A 22,443-nucleotide genomic window follows, 5' to 3' on the forward strand; every position below is an offset into this window, starting at 1 on the left:
TTCATGAATTTTTGAAATAACCTTCATGTATGAAGGTCATTTCAAAAATTCTACATATACTGCAGATATGTGATTAGTGGTATTTCTTATTAATTAATACATTAATTCACATTAACTGTAATCCAAACTGAGAGAAAACCAAACTGTGTGCTCATTTTCTATTTCTGGTGTTCTTGTTCTATGAAATAAGACTTCAAAATAGAAGTTTCTTAAGTTGAAATAACCACTCATTAATAAATGCCTCCCTTAAGTCAAGTGGCTTTAGCAGAAACCATTGATGAGATTTCTGTTCAAGTGACATGACTTTAATAAATATATCAATAAAAATGCTGGTTGACAGAAATATAAGACTTATCCAAATAGTGGTAAGTGAGATTATATTCAAATTCTGTAAATGTACTCAGCTAAATAATGGTTTAACAAGAGGAGTAGAGTGCAAAAATTTTCAAATGATCATCAAAAGACTCATGCAGAAAAAAGCTTGCCAATATTCAAAATGAAAACTTCGTTAATACTGAAAAGATTAAATGTATTACCATAGTTCAAAAGTTCAGCTGCAACAATTCTGGTTTGTAAAAACCATAAATTTTATAACAGAACTTGTGTATGATACCTCAGACTTAAATAACAATTTTCATATTTTTGTTGCATTACTAAAATAATTTTGATATCCAAGTGCACTTAATAACAAAAATCTATAATTACAGTGAAATTTTCACTATACATAAATTCAAGCTGTTCTTGAAAATAAAAGAAATTAAATTTTTTTTTTTATTATTATTATTACGGGTATCTCCATGGAGTCAGTAGACTCATCGTGGGAGACCCAAACTAGCAAAACAATATCTGTCATATCTCTTCTTGAATTCATTTACAGACGAAGAGCTCACAACTAAGTCAGGCAATGAATTCCACTCATTCACCACCCTCCAGGCAAAAAACCTTGTTCTGACACCTTTGTTAACCACACTCTTCTTTAATTTCCAGAGATGACCTCTTGTTCTTCCATCACTTTCACACAGCTGAAACATTTCCCCTGCATCAATCCTATAAAAACCTTTTAGTAATTTGAATGTTTCTATCATATCCCCTCTTCTTCGCCTATCAACCAATCTCTGCAATCCACAAGCTCTCAATCTATCAATGTAGGGAGCATTTTTTATATCACTCACCAACTTGGTCACTCTTCTCTGAACCCTCTCCACAGCCTCCTCATCTCCAAGGAATCCAGGTGACCAGACCTGAGCACAGTAATCCAAATGTGGAAGTATCAATGCTTTATAAAGGGGAATAATAACCTCTTTATCTCTGGATGTCAGTGTGTTCCTCAACAACCAAGTAATCCTATGTGCAATCTTGGACACCTTAGCAATGTGTCCTCTGAACTTCATCTCCCTATCTACCAATACCCCTAAGTCCCTAGCCTCATCAATCTCTTAGAGTACCTTTCCATCGATGTAGTACACAGCTGGTAATCTTTTAATCCCAAAATGCATGACTTTACACTTTTCCACATTGAACTGACATCCATTTTCTTTTGCCCATTTTACCAGCTTATTTAAATCCTCCTGCAAACTTTCAACATCAGCTTGATTTTTTATTGCACTACACAACTTTGCATCATCAGCAAACAACTGAATATCTCCCTTTAAGCCGTTTCCTATATCATTTATATACAAATTAAACAACATTGGCCCAAGCACAGAGCCCTGAGGCACACCACTGGTCACCTGCCTCATTCTGGACTCGGCTCCTCCATACACCACCTTATGGTATCTCTCCCTGAGCCATTCTCCTATCCATATCACCAATTTAATATCCATTCCCATCTGCTCCAATTTGCGTAACAGTGTTCTATGGGGTATCCTGTCAAAAGCCTTAGCAAAATCCAGAAGTACCACTGTGTAGCCAGTTCCTTTGTCCAACTCAGATGTTATTCTATTATGAATAGTTAATAGATTGCTAAGGCAGGATCTACCTTTAACAAAACCATGTTGGCCTCTATAGAGTATCATATCCTGATCCACCCATTCTTGAATTTTGTCTTTAACCAACTTTTCCAATACTTTTACCACTACTCCTGAGATGGTGATTTGTCTGTAATTCAATACCGCAGTTTTAGAGCCACCCTTATGCAAAGGAACCACTTTGCCTAACTTCCACTCCCTAGGGACCAAACCAGAGTTCAAACTTAAGTTAAATATCCAGGTGAGAGGGGTTGACAATTCATTTGCACATTCACGCAACACCCGAGCTGATATTCCATCTAAGCCTACCGCAGTGTTTGCATTTAAGTTTTGCAATATATTTAATACCTCTGATTCTTTAGCTTCAATTCTCACATTAGGTATTGCTATAGGTATAGAGATATCCTCACTTGGGTGATAGACTTTTGAAAAGTGATCACTCAGTAACTTGACTATTACATCTGATTTTGTCACCTCAATACCATCAGCACCCACTAAGGTTATCCTTCCGAAGTCATTCTTCCTCTTACTTGCCACATAGCGGAAGAACTCTTTGGGATTACCCTTGATCTCTTTGGCTAAGGTCTTCTCATAATCTGATTTAGCTTTTCTTACTATGCTGGTAACTTTCCTAGCTTGAGCCTTGTACTGCTCATGGGTGTCCTGATTGCCTTTCTCCTTGTAAATTCTCCATAACATTTTCTTTTTTTGCAGTTCAAGCTTGATACTACTGCTCATCCATCTAAGCTTGATACTACTGCTCATCCATACTACTGCTCATCCATCCATTTAAAATAATATTGATTTTTTTCCACAAAAAACTACTTCCAATAATTGATTTTTAGTTTTCAATCATATGCCAACATAATATTAATTAGATACATACCATTTCAGCATGCACAATAAATTGCAATAATTTAAATGAGATCTGAGAGATATAATGCAATCAAATAATGTAAATAATTACAAAGGATAACATAAGATTCCCCAAAACAAATTATATATCCTCCTTGACTTATTATTATTATTATTACATGATAGCTCCAAGGAGTCCAAAGACTCATCGAGGGAGGGCACCTACTCTACAACTCTCCATCTACACCACTCAATCCACCCACTACAGCAAACCGCATCATCTACACCAATGCCATCTATGGCCCACCACCACCACTAGTATTTCCAGACAATCACAAACATCCATACCCACGTCAGGATTCGAATCGGCAGCTTTTGGCTGGAGAGCGGATATGCTAACCACTCGGCCAACCAGGCTGGCAATCTTATGCTGACTCAGAGCTTATAAAAACACTTAACACTAAAAAATTTCAAGTTTTTTTACAGTATATTTTAAAATAAGAACTATGAGGTGGTATCAAAAAGTTTCGAGACTAGGTTTGTAACACGCCAACAGATGGCAGCACACGGCTGCACACAGTCACAGGGAGCATCTACCTTCATAAGTGTACCAAAAGACATCGTCCTGTGTACATCGGGAGCTGTGCAACTGATGCTATTCTGACCACCACCTGCATTACCACATCTGCGATTTCATCGTGGACAGCAAGTTAGAACAAAGAACAAACATGAAATTCTGCATGAAACTGGGAAAATCTGCAACAGGATCATTACCAGTGAAGAAACTTGGGTGTACGGATACGACCCTGAGATGAAGCAACAGTCTTCACAGTGGAAGAGCCCATCATCTCCACGACCGAAAAAGGCGAGGCAGATTCACAGCTCTATCAAGTGCATGCTCATTGTCTTTTTTGACATTCGCAGTGCATCAATAGCAAGTTCTACTGCCAGGTTTTAAGGCATCTGAGGGAGGACATTTGGCAAAAGCGACCAGATCTGTGACACGCGAAAAACTGGATGCTCCATGAAGACAATGCACCCTGTCACCGAGCTCTCTTCACACATCAGTTTCTCACCAGAAACAACATCATCTCACTTCTGCACCCACTACTCGCCAGATTTGGTTACCTGCAGACTTCGCCCTCTTCCCAAAGATGAAGATCTGGCTAAAGGTCACCATTTTGACACCACTGCAGAGATCCAGTGCGAATCGCAGAAGGTGCTTGACATGCTTAGAAAAGAAGACTTCCAGGACACATTCCAGAAGTGGCAAGAACGCTGGGAGCGCTGTATTGATATGCAAGGGGACTATTTTGAAGGTGATAGTGTGTAAACATAGATAAATAAAGTAATTTCTCGTAAACAGAGCTAGTCTCAAAACTTTTTGATACCACCTCGTATAATGAATTATTAAGAAATAAATCATACTTACATCTCAAACCATTCCTGACATGACTGTCCCAAAATTCTGTTAATACTAATGTTTCTATGTATTTCATTCAAAAAAAGAACACAAGTACAGCTATTGTGAATTATATTCAGTATCTTTTTATACATTCGTTTTCCTGTTTCATGAAGAATCTAAAAGTAAAAGAAATATATTCAAGCATTAGAAAATCCTTTAAATGATATATGTGTAAAAACCTTAAAGAAGTTAGATTTCACTGCCATGATATATTATTCATTAAAATTTTTATTATTATTCAACACTCTCTGAAAAGTGCACTTCCTAAGCATGTTTGTCAGATAAATGTTCATCAAATAAATACCATACAGATGTCAAAAAAAAATTGGGAACACTTTTTTCCAAACAAGAACTTTAAATTTTTTGAGATTTTCATGTTCACATTTCCCAAGATGAGTAATATAAGAAAAGAAGATTCTCCAGTACACACCAGAAATATTATGATACTCTGATAGCAAACAGAGATATGATTCTTTGATAGCAAAGAATCATAATTGAGATCAACATCAGGAGAAAGAAGTGCAACTACTGGTGATCAAGAATATTTCATTATTATCAACATCAAATTTCTGATATGTACCCTCAAGGGGTGTACAGAATACTATGATGATAAATGAAAAGTTTGCATTATTGCTAATTTATTATTGACAATTTTCCTCCAAATTAGTCTTAACTGCCATGACTGTAATATTGTCAGATTTCATATCTTGATTTTCTAAGGCACTTCTAAATGCATCGATCCACCTATATCTTGATCTTCTTCTGGGTCTTTTTCCTGATTTTCTATACCGCTTTTCTATTAGCATCACACATGGTTAGCTAATCGTTCCTCTCCTGTTATGTTTAAGTGACCACACCACCTGAGATTAGCTCTACTCACACATTCCTGAATGCTAATAATGTCAAATACTTTCCTAATGTTTTTAGGAAGCATTAGGAAAGTACTTGTGATATAATACTGGAATATAATATTATAATACTGGAATAAACTCATGTAAAATATTATTTTATTAGTATAATTTTTGACTAAGTATCAAAGGCATCTTCAGTACATGTAAAAAGCTAATCGAACAATAACTGATAATTCCAAAAGGCACCATCTAAGAAGTTAATGTAAGATATCTAAAAAAAGGTCATTAAATTTTCTAACTTATTAAAAGATATATAAATAAAATAAAACAAATAAATAAATAAATATATATATATATATATATATTATATTATTATTATTATTATTCAGTCCTCCATGGAGTCAAAAGACTCATCGCGGGAGGTCCTTTCTAGGAAACACAAAGTCTATCATACCACTCCAACTCATTGACAGTTCTCACTCTCACCACTCTATCAGCAATTCATTCCATGCTTCAACCACCCTCCATGCAAAGAAACCACTCCTCACCCTCTTGCCCACAGTTTCCTTTTGTAACTTCCAGGAATGACCCTTGTCATCACTCTTTCCTGTTGTTCAACCAAGCGAAAGAACTCCCCAGTGCCAACCCTGTAACCACCTCTCAACAGTTTAAAAGTCTCAATCATATCACCTCTCCTTCTTCTATCCACCAAACTCTGCAGTCCACATTCCCTCAGCTGATCCTCATAATTAACATTGTACAGTCCTGAAATCATCAGTCATCAGCCTTTGTACCCTTTCCACAGTTAATTTATCTCTTTCAAATCCTGGGGACCAAATCTGAGAACAATAGTTTAAGTGTAGTCTGATCAGGGTCTTATACAACGGAATGATAATTCTTTTATCTCTGCAGGTCAGCGTCCTTCTCATTATTGCAGCAATCCTCTGTGTTACCTTCACCACTTTTGCAATATGTCTCCTGAATGTCAGGTTTCTATCATTCATCAACCCAGATCTCTTATCTCCCCTACTTGCTCCAGTATAGCTCCTCCAATAGAGTATGCAGCGTCCCATCGATGTGTCCCAAACCTCAAGACTTTACATTTTGCTGCATTAAACTGACACCCCCATTCATTTGCCCATCTATCTAGCTTATTCAAATCCTCTTGCAGGGCTACCACATCTGCACTATTACTAATAACCCTTCCCAGCTTCACATCATCCAAAAACAACTGAATATCCCCCTGCAATCCACTGACAATATCATTGATATAAAGGTTAAACAATATAGGTCCCAGTACTGAGCCCTGTAGGATCCCACATGTAACCCTCTGCCTCCTTGAAACTGCCCCACCATACACAACTCTCTGATACCTATCGGACAGCCAATCCTGAATCCATTTGACCAACCTGACATCCAAACCCATGTGCAGCAACTTAAATATCAGCTTATCATGTGGCACGCTGTCAAATGCCTTTGCTAAATCCAAGAAAATGGCAGTATATGCTTTTCCCTCATCTACTGCTCTTGTAACTTTATTATAAAAGGCTAGCATATTACTAAAACAAGAGCACCCCTTCACAAATCCATGTTGACTCTCACAGATAACATTACCCTCATCTGCTTAATGCTGTATACGGTCCCTCACTAATTTCTCCAAGAGCTTAACAACTACTGATGACACACAAACTGGCCTATAATTAGATACTTCCAGTCTGCTACCACCCTTATGCAATGGCACTATCTTACCTTCCTTCCATTCCCTGGGCACCTTTCCTGTAGCCAGACTTTCATTGAAAAGCCAGGTTAAAGGAGCTATCAATTCTTGAGCATATTCTCTCAAAACTCGTGGTGAAATACCATCCAGTCCCACAGCTTTACTGACATCCAGAGTACTCAGTATTTGGAACATACTCTCCTCCTGCACCTCTAAAGCTCGAACCTGCCCTATCCCTCTAGTATTAAAATTTACTCCTCCAGGACGAAATACTCCAATGAAGTATTCATTGAACAATTCCACTATGTCCTCTGCATCGGTCACTCTATTCCCATTTTTATTCCACAATCATTTCTCCTCCTATTGGCCACATAGCTAAAAAATTCCATAGGATTTTCTTTGGATCTTAGAGCCACACAATCTCTTCTCATATTCCAGTTTCGCCTTCCTTACCATACTAGTCACTCTCCTGACCTGTGTCTCATATTCTTCATGCATCTGCTCTTCATCTGTCTCCTTATATCTCTTCCATGGCCTTTTTTTTTTGCATGCAGTTCCTGTTTAATATTGTTTGTCATCCACTTTACTCCAAATTGTGTCCTCTTCTTCACTTGTGGAATACAGTTTACTATTGCTGCTAACAAATATTCCTTCACAATTTCCCAAGCACTAATGATATCCTGGCCTTCCAATTCCTCCCTCCATGAAACTTCCCCAAGTTGATGTCTAAGACTATTATAATCACCTGCCTTACAATTCCACATATGTTCCTGTCCCTTTGATATTCCTTGGTGGGAGAGAGATGTCATCTCAGTTATTATCAACTCGTCTGATGCTATGACCAAATCCAAAACTCTTGAATCTCTTGTTCCTTCTATTACATGTTGCCTAAGACATTTGTCCCTTAAGAATTCTAGAAATTCCATTCCCTTATTGCTACATGCATCTTCCTCTCCCCAATTTATACTGCTGTAGTTAAAATCTCCCATAATAATCTTCTTCTTGCACTTGTCAAGCTCAACTGTCTAAACAGCTCCTGGTCCCTCCCCCACCCTCTGTGCTCCTTGGTTTGTAGCAACACCCCACTAAATATCCTGTCTTACCCACCTCTACCTCATACCATATGCTTTCAAAATCATTAGTGTCACTGCCTTCCAAAGCCTCCACTCTTAGAGGACATAAGTCATCACTTATCATAAGCAGTACTCCACTACCAAGCTTTCCCTTCCTATCCTGCCAAAAAACGCTATACCCTACTACTTCTATTCCTGTTATTATATCCTCTTCTGTCAACCACGCTGATACTATCAGTGCCATCAATTCCTCTCCTTTATTCCGGACACTCCTGGCATTATTATAAAGCATAAAAATGCCACTCTTTCTATACCCAGCATTATCCCCTCTAGACTCCACTGGGCTCAGCACTACCTGATGTTGTCCCCCTTCTCCCAAGTACACATTCCCACAAGAGGCCATCCCTGCTACCATCCACCCTGGGCATTCTAGTTTCACTGCATCGACTCATTCAGAACAACAATCTCTTCAGATGCCTATGCCCTTCCTCATTCAAATGCAAGGAGTCTCTCGCATACAATTCCTTTCTGTCCTCAAAAGCCCTTCAAGCATCCACATATTCCAATCCTCTCTTCTGACACATTCTAGCTATTATGTTATTCAATATTACTGCTCTTCTGCTCAGCTAGTCACTATGATATCTAGGCAACATGCACACTATCTTTCCTCTCTGTGTCTTCTTTCCTCAACCAACCTCAAGTAAGAATCTCATATCACTCACTGCCCAATTTACATTACCTCTGAAGTCATTTGTTCCTACCATCACAATCATCTCATCCACCCCTTTCACCCCTCTTAATTGCCATAGCCACACTTTCTATCGTTCCTCCAGACAAACACTCCTCATGCATCCTATCTTGAACACCAGGGATCACTGAGTCCCCATACATTACAACTCTGTTCCTCGATTGCTCACATGCATCCCTCACTCTCTCTCCTCTAACACTTTCTCTCTGTGTTCCCCCTACTTACCTGCCTTCCTGACAACATTCTATCCCTGATTCCAGGGCTCCCTCACATTCTTCTCGTTCCCTCTCTCCTACTGTTTCCATTCTCTTCTTTTCTATCATTCCCCTCTCTTCTACTGTTCCTATTCTCTCCTCTTCTACTGTTCCTATTCTCTCCTCTTCTACCATTCTCATAACTCTCTCTCTCATTCCTTCTCTTCTACTGTTGCTATTCTATCGTATTCTATATATATACTGTATACACACAATTAAATAAAAGAAAGTTGGGAAAGGTTAGCTGATTTAAAAAGTACTATCTCCATATGGTGAACAATGGAGCCTTCACTGAAGGAGTCATGCCCAGCAGGAGAAGTAACCAGGCTTCTCAGGTCGACAGCCAACGAAATCCTGGTACTTATTCAAAAACGAAGACAAGAAATAGGCTGAATATTGGAACATGGAATGCAAGAACACTGCTAGAATCAGATAAAATAGAAAATGTGAAAAAAGAAATGGAAAGACTTAAAATAGACATTCTGGGCATTAGTGAGATGAGATAGGGGGGACAGGTGATTTCTGGAGTGGAGAATTTCAGATAATATATTCAGGACAAAAGAAGGGAGAGTCAGGCGTTGCAATAATTCTTCATAAAAAAGTTGGAAATTTAATCACTACGATAATTAAACACAGTGACAGAATCATGGCTATAAGTATTCAAAATGAACCAGTAAACCTCAATATTATAATGGTCTACATGCCAACATCACCACATAGCGATGAAGAAATAGAAGAAATTTATGAACAAATAGAACAAATCTGGAATAGCTTTAAAGACAGAGATAATATAATAATAATGGGATATTGGAATGCTATAGTGGGAGAAGAGGGCAATGATAATGTTTCAGAAAGATTTAGTCTTGGACGTAGGAATGAAAGAGGAAAGCAATTAATAGAATTTTGTACACAAAAACAGTTAGTTATAGCAAATACACCATTTCAAGTTCCAAAAAGAAGAAGATACACCTGGAAAGCGCCTGGGGATTCCAATAGATATCAAATAGATTATATATTGGTCAAGAAAAGATACAGAAACCAAGTAAAAAAATTGCAAAAACTATCCAGGTGCAGACATCAGTAGTGACCATAACCTAGTCTTAATGAAAACAGAACTGAAACAAATCCAAAGATACAAACCAATAAGATGGAACCTTGAAAAATTAAAGAGTAAAGAAGTAAAGAGAAGATATCAACATGCAACTGATCATAACATTCCAGAAAACATAAATAGTCAGAATAATATTGAAAACTAATGGAATATGATTAAAGAGTCTATTACAAATGCATCAAATCAATTATTGAAAAATACAGAAAGAGAAAAAAGAGAACATTGGATAACAAATGAAATACTTGGCCTTATGGATGAAAGAAGAAAATATAAAAATGCTGTTAAAGAGGAAGATGTGGCCAAATACAAATATCTTAAAAATAAAATTACAAGAAAATGTAGGCAAGCCAAAAAAGAATACCTAGAAGAACAATGTAATAACACAGATGAATTATTTAAAAAAAAAAAAGAAAACATAGAGAGAGCCTATAAAGACATTAACAAATTGACTTTCAAATTTAATAAGAACAGCAAAAACAATGCCAAAGACGAAAATGGAAAATTACTCATAGAATCTGAGGATATATTAATGGAATGGAAGAATTATCTTGAAAATCTCTATAATGGCGACGAACTTGATGTTGATATCAGCATAGAAAATCAAAATGAAGATAATCTAGGACCCCCAATAATGCGAGAAGAATTTGATAAAGCACTGTCCGAAATGAGTAATGGAAAAAGTCCAGGTGTAGACAATATTCCTATAGAACTGCTACAAAATCTAGGTGATGAGACAAAAACATTACTCTATCAATTAATAGCCGAAATCTATGATAGAGGAGAAATACCAAAGGAGTTTATGAAAATCAACTATCAAAAAAGAATAATGCAAATAAATGCAGCCAGTTTAGAACATTAGCTTTAATCCCACATGTTAGCAAAATTCTGCTAAAAATTATTCAAAATAGAATTTATTCACAAATAGTTTGTCTACTGGATAAAGACCAATTTGGATTCAGAAAGAATAAAGGAACAAGAGAGGCAATACTCTGTTTAAGAACAATAATAGAGAGAAGATTACACCTTAGTAAAAAATACTTACATTTGCTTCCTTGATTTAGAGAAAGCATTTGATAAAGTAAACCAGCAAATACTCCTAAATTTTCTAACTAATATCGGTATAGACTTGAGGGATAGGAAAACAATTCATCAAATTTACAAAAATCAAAATGGACTGATTAAAATCAATGATAAGGAGAAAATAATAAATATAAGGAGTGAAGTTTTGTGGTAATTCTTTTGGCTTGTATAGATTGAATATGTCCTTTGATTAATAAGAACTGGGGATGATTGAAAAACCCTACACCTTTTGAGGAATGTGAGGTAGTTCAATAACTTGGCCTTTCTGCATTTCTCTTTTTCGCCATGTTCTTATTAATCAAAGGACATATTCAATATATACAAGCCAAAAGAATTTACCACAAAACTTCATTGGCACTAATTATAGAAAGGATCCAACACACAAAGTAAGTGAATGTTGGTGATTTAATTGCCAGAATTACTTTGACGGCATTTCTAACAGTGTAGACTACACTACCTGGAACAACATAGATAGACCATATGATACAACATAGCTACGAGAAAACTTTCAAGGTTTTCTATGTTCTTACCAAAGTCTTCCCTAGACTTTTATTTAGCTAATTTTACACAGTATTTAGCTTTCTTACATTTGTCTCTGTGTTCTCTAAGAGCACAAGCTGACTTATTTGCCAAGAACTTTTGATATGCTTTCTTCTTTTCCTTCACTGCTTCTTTAACTTCCTGTATCCACCATGGAGTTCTGATTTTTCTATCCTTGCAGACAACCTCACCACATGCCTCTCTGGCTGAATCAATTGATGTTTTCTTCAGGGCTTGCCATTGAATCTCCAAGGTTTGGTTCATTTCACAAACTCTTTAATTTTTTCTTCAATAACGTTTGTGTATTTTAGTCTACAGCTCACATCTGAGAGCTGCTCAACTTGTATTTGCTTTAAAACTTTCTTACATGTTCTTCTTTTCAATATGAAATTCAATTTTATCCTGCTCAAGACTAAATGGTGATCACTCCCAATTTCATATCCTCTGTACACGCTAGTGTCCTGCACCAATGAGAAAACATCACTATCAACAATAATAGTCAATGAGACTTTTCTTATTCCTTGCCTCTTTTTTCCATTTGTGCACATTTTTATGTTGGAAAATTGTGTTACTAATAACCAGTCCATGTTCTGAGCAGAAATCCAACAGGTATTTGCCATTAGCTTTGCTCTTTTCTCCAAATTTTCCCAAAATATTTTTGTATGTCTGACAATCATTTCCTACTCTGCTATTCAGATCCCCAACAAGGACCAACTTTTTATTTTTCATTGTGTCAGTTGCTCTCTCTAAAGCCTCAAAATATTCCTCCACTTCTACCTTAGTAGAACCTTCTGTGGGGCCATAGGCACAAATAAGTCTCATTGTACAGTTCACCATTCTGATATTTGTCCACATCACTCTACTTGAAATTGCCTGCTATTCAAGAAGATTAGCCTCAATATTTAGTGGTGAATGATATGGCTACTCCTTCTTTTCCTTGACAGTCATTGCCTGAGTATAATATTTTGTATTTGTTGTTCAGAAATATCTCACCAGTTTTTATCTTTTTTGTTTCAGTCACCCCTATTATGTGGATCTGGTGCTTATCAAATTTCTCAGCTAGCTCCATTTCTTTGCCATTCAAGCTCCTTATTTGATAGTACTGATCTTGAACTTTGGTGATGTTGAGTTGGGGTGTGTTTTAGGATTAGTTCCAGTGCTGACTTTTTGCTGTTTGCCTTGGTTCCCAGGCAAAAACAACGGGGGTTGGGGGGGGAGGCCTTGTTTAACCGGGCGATACCCCAGCTGACATGAAATTCTGTTATGTTATACCATAATTTTATATTGTGGTTTAAGCCAATAAGAATATATTGTGGTTTAAGCCAGCTAAATCCCAAATTGCAAGCCCTGGTCGTTGTCTGCATTCCTTTAAAGGATATGTGAAGGTCTCCTCTCAGCTATATAGCTTTAATCCTTAAACACCCCTACTGTCCTACTCTCTGAGAGTTATATTTCACTGGATTTCAAATCAGCATCTTCAGAGCACACTTAACGTTGCAGTTAATATATGACAATGAGTAAATGAAACGATTCAAATTGTAATAGACAAAAGATCTAAAGTCCTAATGTGATGACCTCTTATGTTATAAAAAAAGAATAAGTGTTGCAGTTGTGTATGAGTTGATTTTAGGATATCAGTGTCCCAAATGTTTGTTAAATTAAACACCAGTCTTGCTTCATAGCCATTGTTGACTCTAAAAATCATCTTTCTGACCTGTGAAAACTTCTATATATCACATTGGTTTTCTTCCATCTAATCCTATGTGAAGGGTTGTTCAAACCATGGTCTGCAATCCAGAAGACTTACAATGGTAGTGAATGTTTATTATGTTCTCCAAGGTGGATGTTAACAGGTCTCTTGTCTGTCCAAAATAGGCTAAGTCACAGAGAATTTTATACACTCCAAGATACTAGAGGATGGAATTTGTCCTTAGGAGAGTGGATCAAAGTTGCTAATTTGACATGTGGTTTGAAGTTTATATTTTATTAGTACTCTGGCTATATTTTCAGATGTATCTTGGATATATGGAATAAGAATAGTGGTGTTTTGTTCTAGTGTGCTTGGGAAGGAGAAAAAGGAGAGCTATGTAGTATTTTATCTATTTTGTAGGAGCTGTAGCCATTAGTCAAGAAAGTATGGCAAAGATAGTTGAATTCTGTGGACAGAGCTGCATCATTAGAACAAATAGTCTTAGCTCTGTGTGAAAGTGTTTTTTAAGAATCCAATACTCTTGGACTGGATGATGATGATGACGTGATTGTTTATGTGGATATCATTCTGCGTGTACTGGCTTTCTATAAAAAAAAGATAGTGATACATTTAAAAAGTGAGTGACTAATACAAGAAAGGCAAACCGATATTGTTCCTGCAAGATAGCCTACTATGGACAGACTGGAAGATCAGACACCATCCACATGGAATATAAACAATACATCCGTAATCAGGATATTTGATTCTTTTTCTTCTATGAAGTGAATTTTAGGGTGTTGGCAGTTAAGGTAAGTTACAAAAGAATCCAGATATCTTGTCCATAGGCCAAATAACATAATTAACAAAGCATAACCACACTAAGGGTTTGTAAGTAGCTCTTATATTTTGTTCTCAATGTGTTTCCATGTATAAGTTAGCTAAGGGAGGGGGAGAGAACCGATTGCAGTACTATTAATCTGTTTGTAGATTTTTCCTTGCCAAGTAAAGTAACCTGTATATGCAGTAAATTTGAATAATTCAAAGTTATCAGGAAAAGTTACTTTATTAAATCAAGAGTGTCTGTTAGTGATATATTAGTAAATAAGGAAGTGACAACACCTTGGAGAACAAAAATACATTTGCTACTATTATTATGGCAAGTCTGGACTGGCAGGCTATGCTTTGGACACCCCTTCACACAGGATTAGATGGAAGAAAACCAATGTGCTATACAGAAGTTTGTTACAGGTCAGAAAGATTATTTTTAGACATAACAATGGCTATGACAAATTCTAACCTTAACAAGTATGGTTCTAATTTGCAAAAATTTGGGAGACTGAAATCCTATGATCAACTCATACAGAACTGTAATATTTTTTTTTACAACATTAGAGGGTGCCACATTAGGACTTGAGATCTCTTATCCATTACAGTTTGAATTGTTTCACTTACTGTTGTGTGTAAACTTACATGCCATTTTGCTCTGGAGTTTTACTATTGTCCATAGACAGTAGATCAATAATTCTTATCTTCTGAAAATGTTTTACACTGATTTTAAAATTTTCGACAATTTAACATATTTTACTTAAGAACAGACACACCACCTCTTTTTAGTGCAAGAAATGGCAACCTTCTGTCACTTAATATTGGTGTCAGTCAAGCCACATCTCTTTTTAATATTAAATATGGAAAATACAAAAAGAATAGATTCAGTCGAATTCTGGAAAGAAAAAATATCCCCTTGTCATATTCTTTCATCGACAAGAAACATCCAAATAATCTTAATTCATTAGCTAATAAGTGAGTTCTACTCATTACATCCTACCCAAAATAACATCTTATCTTAGACCTCAAAGTCTAAGATGGCAAGCATGAGCATGTACAAGTAATCAATAAATATATAAATATGACTCACCATTTTTTTTGAATAAATGCTGCATGACATTGTTTCCCATTATTTTTATGAATAACCCTGGCAGTATTCTTTGAGTCTGTTCAGCCTTTGTAGGAATTATTAATACTAGACCATGGAGTCAAAAGAGTTATTGCAGGAGGCAAACACTGCACACGAAGACCACCAAGCCATGCTTTAAACTCATTCAATGTATCTGCATTCACCACAATATTGGGCAATGCATTCTACTAACCAACCACTCCATGCAAAGAACCTACTCCTTATGCCCCTGTTCACACCTTCCTTATACAACTTTTAGGCATATCCACCGTGTTCTACCCCTCCCCCATCTTACGAAAAATTTCTTCCATGTTAATCTGGTAACAACCCTCTACCAACTTAAATGTCTCAATCACATCCCCTCTCTTCCTCCTATTCACAAGGCTTTGCAAACTGGATTCCTTCAATCTGTCCTCATATTCTACATCCCAAAGACCAGTTACAATCTTAGTCAGTTTTCTCTGAACCCTTTTCAACATATCCTCATCACCAAGAAAATCAAGGGACCAAATCTGTGCACAGTAATCCATATGAGGCCAGATCAAGGCCTTATACAAGGGAATCATAACTCTTTATTTCTGCATGTCAGGGTGCTCTGTATCATTGCCATAATCCGATGTGGTGTCTTTGCAACTTGTGCAATGTGACCTCTGAATTTCTAATCCTTGTCCACCACCACTCCAAGGTCTCTTTATCTCCTCGACTTCCACCAAAATTTCCCTGCCAAGTGTACCCTTTGCATCCTGTTGTTGCTTACCAAATTTTAGAACCTTACACTCGGCAACACTGAATTGACAGTTCCATACTGTTGTCCACTCGTGCAAAATATTCAAGTCCTCCTGTAGGAATGTTAAGTCTAATCAAATACAGGTATCCCTTGATTAACGTGATTAATTAATCCCTCGATGTGTTACCGCGTATATCAAAATCATGTTAATCAAATATAATAATCAATGCTAAAAATTACAATTCATCCATGATCAATTACTGTATTAATAATTTGTTTTATATGGTACTCTTTTAGGAAAGATAAAAATGAATACAGTGTAAGTGCTAAATAAAAGCTTGTAACTACATTAGTTATTGCAATTTTTTTATCAAAAAAGTTATCAAGAGTCGTTTGAACAGTTTTAGTTTTTTTTCCTATCAGAATAAATTCTAAGATAACAAACAAAATGACTCTCTCTCTCTCAATCTTGGCAAACAAGCATTCTTCGATTAACATCTGCTTAAGCGATTCTAAACTGAAAAATATTCCATCCAGTTCTTTGATTGTTATTTCCTTTGGAACCTCATCTTCACATTCCATTTGTTCGTTATCTTCATACACACATTGTTGTTGTTGTTCAATTTCAAGAAGATAGTTGTCGCTGAAATCTTTTCAATTTGAATCCAATAATTCTTTAACATCTTCTGCATCAACACCATCAAAACCAAGGTCTTCACCAATTGCAACGATTTCTTCAAGCCATGTTGTTCACAGGATTTTGAAAACCCCCTAAATCATTATTGTATTCTGGCAAAAGGTTTTTCCAAACAGCTCTCATGCAGCTAGAAGACACTTGCTCTAACGAGTCATGAATGTTTTAAATTGCATGTTTAATGTTAAATTTTTCCACAATTTTTGGAGCCTAATTGCATTTTCTTTCATTGTTGTTTCTACTGCCTTTGAGAATGTCTTTTTAAGAAAATAAAACATGGATGTCATTGCAACTTTAAAAGTTGCAATAACATCCATGTCCATGGGTTGTAGCAATGATGTCGTATTTGGTGGAATTTTGGCAATTTTAAAGGCACGTTAATTAAAGCTCTTGCCGCATATATAAAGGAATTGTCTCAATTAATTTCGCCGCGTTAATCAAATCCCACGCTAAGTAAAGCCGCGTTGAGCAAGGGATACCTGTATTTGTGAAGTTCAGCTACGGTTGTAGCTGATTCTTTTGATTTCCTGAAGATATAGCGTGGCTATAAAGCCCTCAGCTTTTCCCATTTTCATTTCATATTGAAATGCAGAGAGAAATTCTGCAATACCACACACACACAAATAAATTACTTTTTTAGGTTTTTATTTTACTATCAAGAAATCAAACATTTTTACTTTGGCTTTGTTTTTATATTCTTTTTTATATTTTATTTTGCAACAGTATGCAACCTATTAGATTTGAGTATATCTGTATATATGCAAGTTATTTGAATCTTGCTAGGCATATTTTATTGAAATTTTGAATCCTTATACAAAACAAAAATTGGTTGAACTATCTCACTTTTCATTTTATTCAAACTCATTCCAAATGTACAAAGGGTGATTTATAATATTGCAGTAACTGCAATTGAATATGTTCATGTGGTTTAGTTTCAATTGGATCATTTTTAATGCAGGCTAACAAAATGATTCAACTGGGATAAATCAATTCTGGCTTGGGAGGAATTTAATAAAATTTAGTATGTAGGTTCCCTTGAAATCTGTCAAAGCATTTCAGTTTTGATTTTAATAAGACAATTTTTGGTGGTAAAATTAAACAAAACCAACTTGTGTGGAGTACATTAAACCAAGAATGGTCATTTTCTCATAATCATGCTATAATTGCATGACTGATTTCTGACACTTCTCAGTCAACAACCTGTAAACTACAGGGTGATCATAAAGTCGCACAACACGCAAATAATACACATATTTTGAGGTTAATTATTTTTTATTTCGTATGATGATTCAATGGCTGTGAGCCCCTTTTATGGGAAGGTATGGTGCCACCTAAGCCCCCTCCCCAATTTTATATAGCTGACGAATCAGACCTATGGCTGGAGGGACAGTCTTAAGTATTCCTGACCGTAATCCATGTGTGTTCACAGGACCGGTTTGCCTGTTCTGGGGGATGAAAAACCCGAATTTCTGGGTGAAAAAATCCCCTACCTCCATATGAGACTGGCTAACTCACCTTTTATCAAAAGAGACCAGATAAATTCCTCACGTCACAGACGGGAATTACAAGTATATGAAAAAATAAACAGCTATAAATACAGATTATAATCAGACCTTTATAACAAAAAAAGAATAGGAACCTCATAACATATATTGAAAGTGGCCCCGGCGCCCTCCTTCATGAATGCAAACTCTTGCTCTTTTTTTACCAGATATGATGCCACTTTGCAAAGCACCTGCACACTGATGTTTTCAATCACTGTTGAAATGTTCATTTTTAGTTCATCCAGTGTGTGAGGATTATTCTGACAAACAACTATAAATACAGCTATAAATACAGATTATAATCAGACCTTTATAACAAAAAAAGAATAGGAACCTCATAACATATATTGAAAGTGGCCCCGGCGCCCTCCTTCATGAATGCAAACTCTTGCTCTTTTTTTACCAGATATGATGCCACTTTGCAAAGCACCTGCACACTGATGTTTTCAATCACTGTTGAAATGTTCATTTTTAGTTCATCCAGTGTGTGAGGATTATTCTGACAAACAACACCTTTGAGATATCCCCAAAGGAAAAAATCTGGTGGTGATAAATCTGGTGATCTTGGAGGCCACAATTCTTTCAAGATGAGAAGGTCACTGAAAAATTCTTGCAAAAAATGTACGGTACTATTCAACACACGGCACCATCTCTTGATGGAACCAACAATGTCATTCACTGACATCGAGGAGTGCCATGAACTGTGTGATGATGTCTTGGTAGATGGAACTATTCACCATCATTTCAAAGAAAATGAGTCCCACTATACAATGCTGTGATATTCCACATCCAACTCCAATTTTTGGAGAATGCAAAACTTTTTCATGAAAAGCATGTGGATTTTCACATGACCAAATCCTACTGATAAGAAAACTGTATTAAGCATCTCTATACCATGTTCTTCAATGAATGAGCATAACCATCTGCAGAGGATTATTCATTTGCCTTTATCTGGATCCTTCAGTTCATGGACTGAGTGCACAAGATATGGATGAAGGTGTAACAATCTTACAGCTTTCTGAGCACTACCACATAGCATTAATGATTGCATGGTAAGTTTCCTGAGGCTTTTAGTTGGAGACCACTGCAATGCTCTCTTTACCTCATCCATTTTATTGTCACTCAAAATAGAGGGTCTTCAAGAACAATCCCTAACTGCAATAGATCCAGTTTCCTAAAAACGCTGCACTAATCTCATTATCATTGACTTCTAATGTACTGCTGTACTCAGATATTTCTCGTGAAATTCCTTGACAACACATGCATAAGAACGATTAGCAAAATAACTTTCCAAAATAAAAACTTGTTGCGGTTGGGAAAAAGACATTCCACTTCCACAATGAACAAAACTACACTTAGAACAATCTATATCACAGTGAATATGGCTTCTCCAATAGTTTCTAATAATATGATGGTAACATCTAGTGGCATAAGGAATGATTATAATGATTTGGAAACAACTGGTACAAATTCAAACTTTTAGTCGCACAACTTTATGATTATCCTGTACTTGTCAGATTTTGAAAGAAGCATCATTAATTAGAGCAGTGCTTCTCAACCTTTCTTGCATCATGGCACACTGACGAATCATCGTATGCACAAATCCTTGCAAATTCTTTTAGAGTTTTCTTTTAGAACTTAGTGAGAACATAAAGAAAAAAATAATTTAAATTGTATAGATTTATTATTACAATGTTTGAAAAATAATCACAAAGTAAAATAATTAATTTGTTCAATGAGAGACTTATTTCTGCAAACATTTTTTTTTTTAAATCTGGGTCAATGCTTGAAAGAGCTACGTGTAATTCCTGATCAAGACTTTTTAAACATGACCTCTTCAAATTCTTGATCATGACTATTGACAAGAAAGACTGTTCACAGAGATGCAATAATGTAAATATTATCTTATTATCACTTATTACTTACATAATGTATGGTATTAATAGCATTGGCACGTCTGTTTAACAAGTTTTACAACAGCACAAGTTCCAAAAGAGTGGAAAGAAGGTAAAACTGTTCCACTGCATAAAGGTGGTGATAAAGCTATGGCAACAAATTATAGGCCAATCTATTGGAAGTTTTTTCCAATTGGTTAGACTATAATAAATTTAGTTTAATCCTTTATCCAAGTGTAAGCAAAACAAAGTTTGCACCTGAAGTATCTTCAGGACTGAGGTAACTCATGGTAAAGGTGGACCAAGCTCTCATCACTTGTCTTAGTATCTCCCATAATGCAAAGCACATCTCCTTGCAGACATGTATAATGCTATGCATTAAGGGAAGTTCTACCTGTACTTGAACATTAAGGAATGTTCAAGTACAGGTAGAACTCCAAAAACTCAGCATTGTTCCCCTCAGTAACAGGCTCACCCTGCCACTGAGAAGAACTCTCAGTATTGGCTTTACCCCGTGGCAGGCTCACCCCACCACCGAGCAGAGCCACTCATTTGCTCATAGTCATCTGAGGGGTAACAGCAACAGCCATGCCTCAGTTAACTTCATGGACTACAGCACTGCTATTCATTACCCCCCCCCTACCACCACCACCACCCAGGACCTGGGTGACAGCAACAGCCAAGCCTCAGTTAAAACTTCATGGGATAGAGCATTGCCATTCATCACCCAAGCTTCCAACCGGTTTCGACCTTTATTGTGGTCTCGTCAGTGGGAGCCAGACCCAGAGGTGGTGATACTAAGGTGGAAGTAATGGAGAAGTCATACTTACCTATACAAGTTGCCCAAAGGTGTCTCACCTTATTATTAAATTACTCTGGATTAGAGAGAAAGATGTTGGAAGTTTTTCCCCACTTGGTTAGACTATAATAAAATCCTTTATACAAGAGTAAGCAAAACAAAGTTTGCACATGAAGTATCTTCAGGACCGAAGCAACTCGTGGTAAAGGTGGACCAAGATCTCATCACTACTTGTCTTAGTATCTCCCATAATGCAAAGCACATCTCCTTGCAGACATGTATAATACTATGCATTAAGGGAAGGGCCAGACCAGTTTGACCTTTATTGAGGTCTCGTCAGTGGAAGCCAGACCCACAGGTAGTGATACTAAGGTGGAAGTAATGGAGAAGACACTTGGATAAAGGATTAAACTAAATTTATTATAGTCTAACCAAGTGGGAAAAAACTTCCAACATCTTTCTCTCTAATCCAGAGTAATTTAATAATAAGATGAGACACCTTTTGGCAACTCGTATAGGTAAATATGACTTCTCCATTACTTCCACCTTAGTATCACCACCTCTGGGTTTGGCTCCCACTGACGAGACCTCAATAAAGGTCGAAACCGGTCAGGGTAGTGGCCCTTCCCTTAATGCATAGCATTATACATGTCCACAATGAGATATGCTTTGAATTATGGGAGATACTAAGACAAGTGATGAGAGCTTGGTCCACCTTTACCATGAGTTGCCTCAGTCCTGAAGATACTTCAGGTGCAAACTTTGTTTTGCTTACACTTGGATAAAGGATTAAACTAAATTAATTATAGGCCAATCTGTATATTCGAAGTCATGGTTAGGGTACAGGAGAGATTGGATACAGAAATAGACTGATAACAGCAGTATTCTCTGTGATTGGCAGCTTGGGTTGGTTAAATAAAGATCATGTTTTATCAACTTACTTATGTACTAAACAATGTCTTGAACAAGAGAGATGCATATACAGTGGTATACTTAGATTTTGCAAAAGCTTTTGATACACTCCAACATGACAAGCTGGTAAATAAACTGAAATGGATGGGACTGGATAACAGACTAGTGAGTTGGATCTGTGACTGGCTGTCAGATAGGTATCAGAAAGTTATATATTGAGATAGAGTATCCTGAATATCCATCCAGGAATGTGTTAGCAGAACTAATCTCAGGTGGTATACTCACCTAAACAGAATGGGATAGGAAAGATTAGCAAAAGAAGTGTTCTCTGCCAGGTTGTCAGGAAAAAGACCCAGAGGAAGACCAAGATATACAGGTGGATTTATAAGCTAAAAAGTGCCTTAGAAGATAGAAATATAAGATCTGACAATGTTCGCGTCTTGACAGGTAACAGATTGATTTGGAGGAAAATTGTATATAGGAAGTTAGTAATGATGTAAATTTTTCATGTGCTATCATATCCTGTACACCCCCCTTGAGGGAACATGTCAGGAATTTGATGATGAT

General features: G+C 36.6%; 1 protein-coding gene across 5 annotated transcripts in view; it reads right to left on the reverse strand.

Annotated features, from left to right (window-relative positions):
• LOC150098127 (DIS3-like exonuclease 1) overlaps nucleotides 1-22,443 on the reverse strand; it is a 412,479-nt gene that overhangs the window by 369,765 nt on the left and 20,271 nt on the right. For all 5 annotated transcript variants that reach the window (XM_090406105.1, XM_090406104.1, XM_090406103.1 and 2 more), the window contains exon 3: nucleotides 4,255-4,403. In XM_090406105.1, coding sequence (XP_090262231.1) covers nucleotides 4,255-4,379 — 125 coding nt within the window. In that variant the 5' untranslated portion in view covers nucleotides 4,380-4,403. The remainder of the gene's footprint in view (nucleotides 1-4,254; nucleotides 4,404-22,443) is intronic.

Source organism: Typopeltis vanoorti, chromosome 16 (assembly GCF_054136105.1).
Source record: "Typopeltis vanoorti isolate ZY-2024b chromosome 16, IOZ_Tvanoo_1.0, whole genome shotgun sequence".
Lineage (NCBI taxonomy): Eukaryota > Metazoa > Arthropoda > Arachnida > Uropygi > Thelyphonidae > Typopeltis > Typopeltis vanoorti.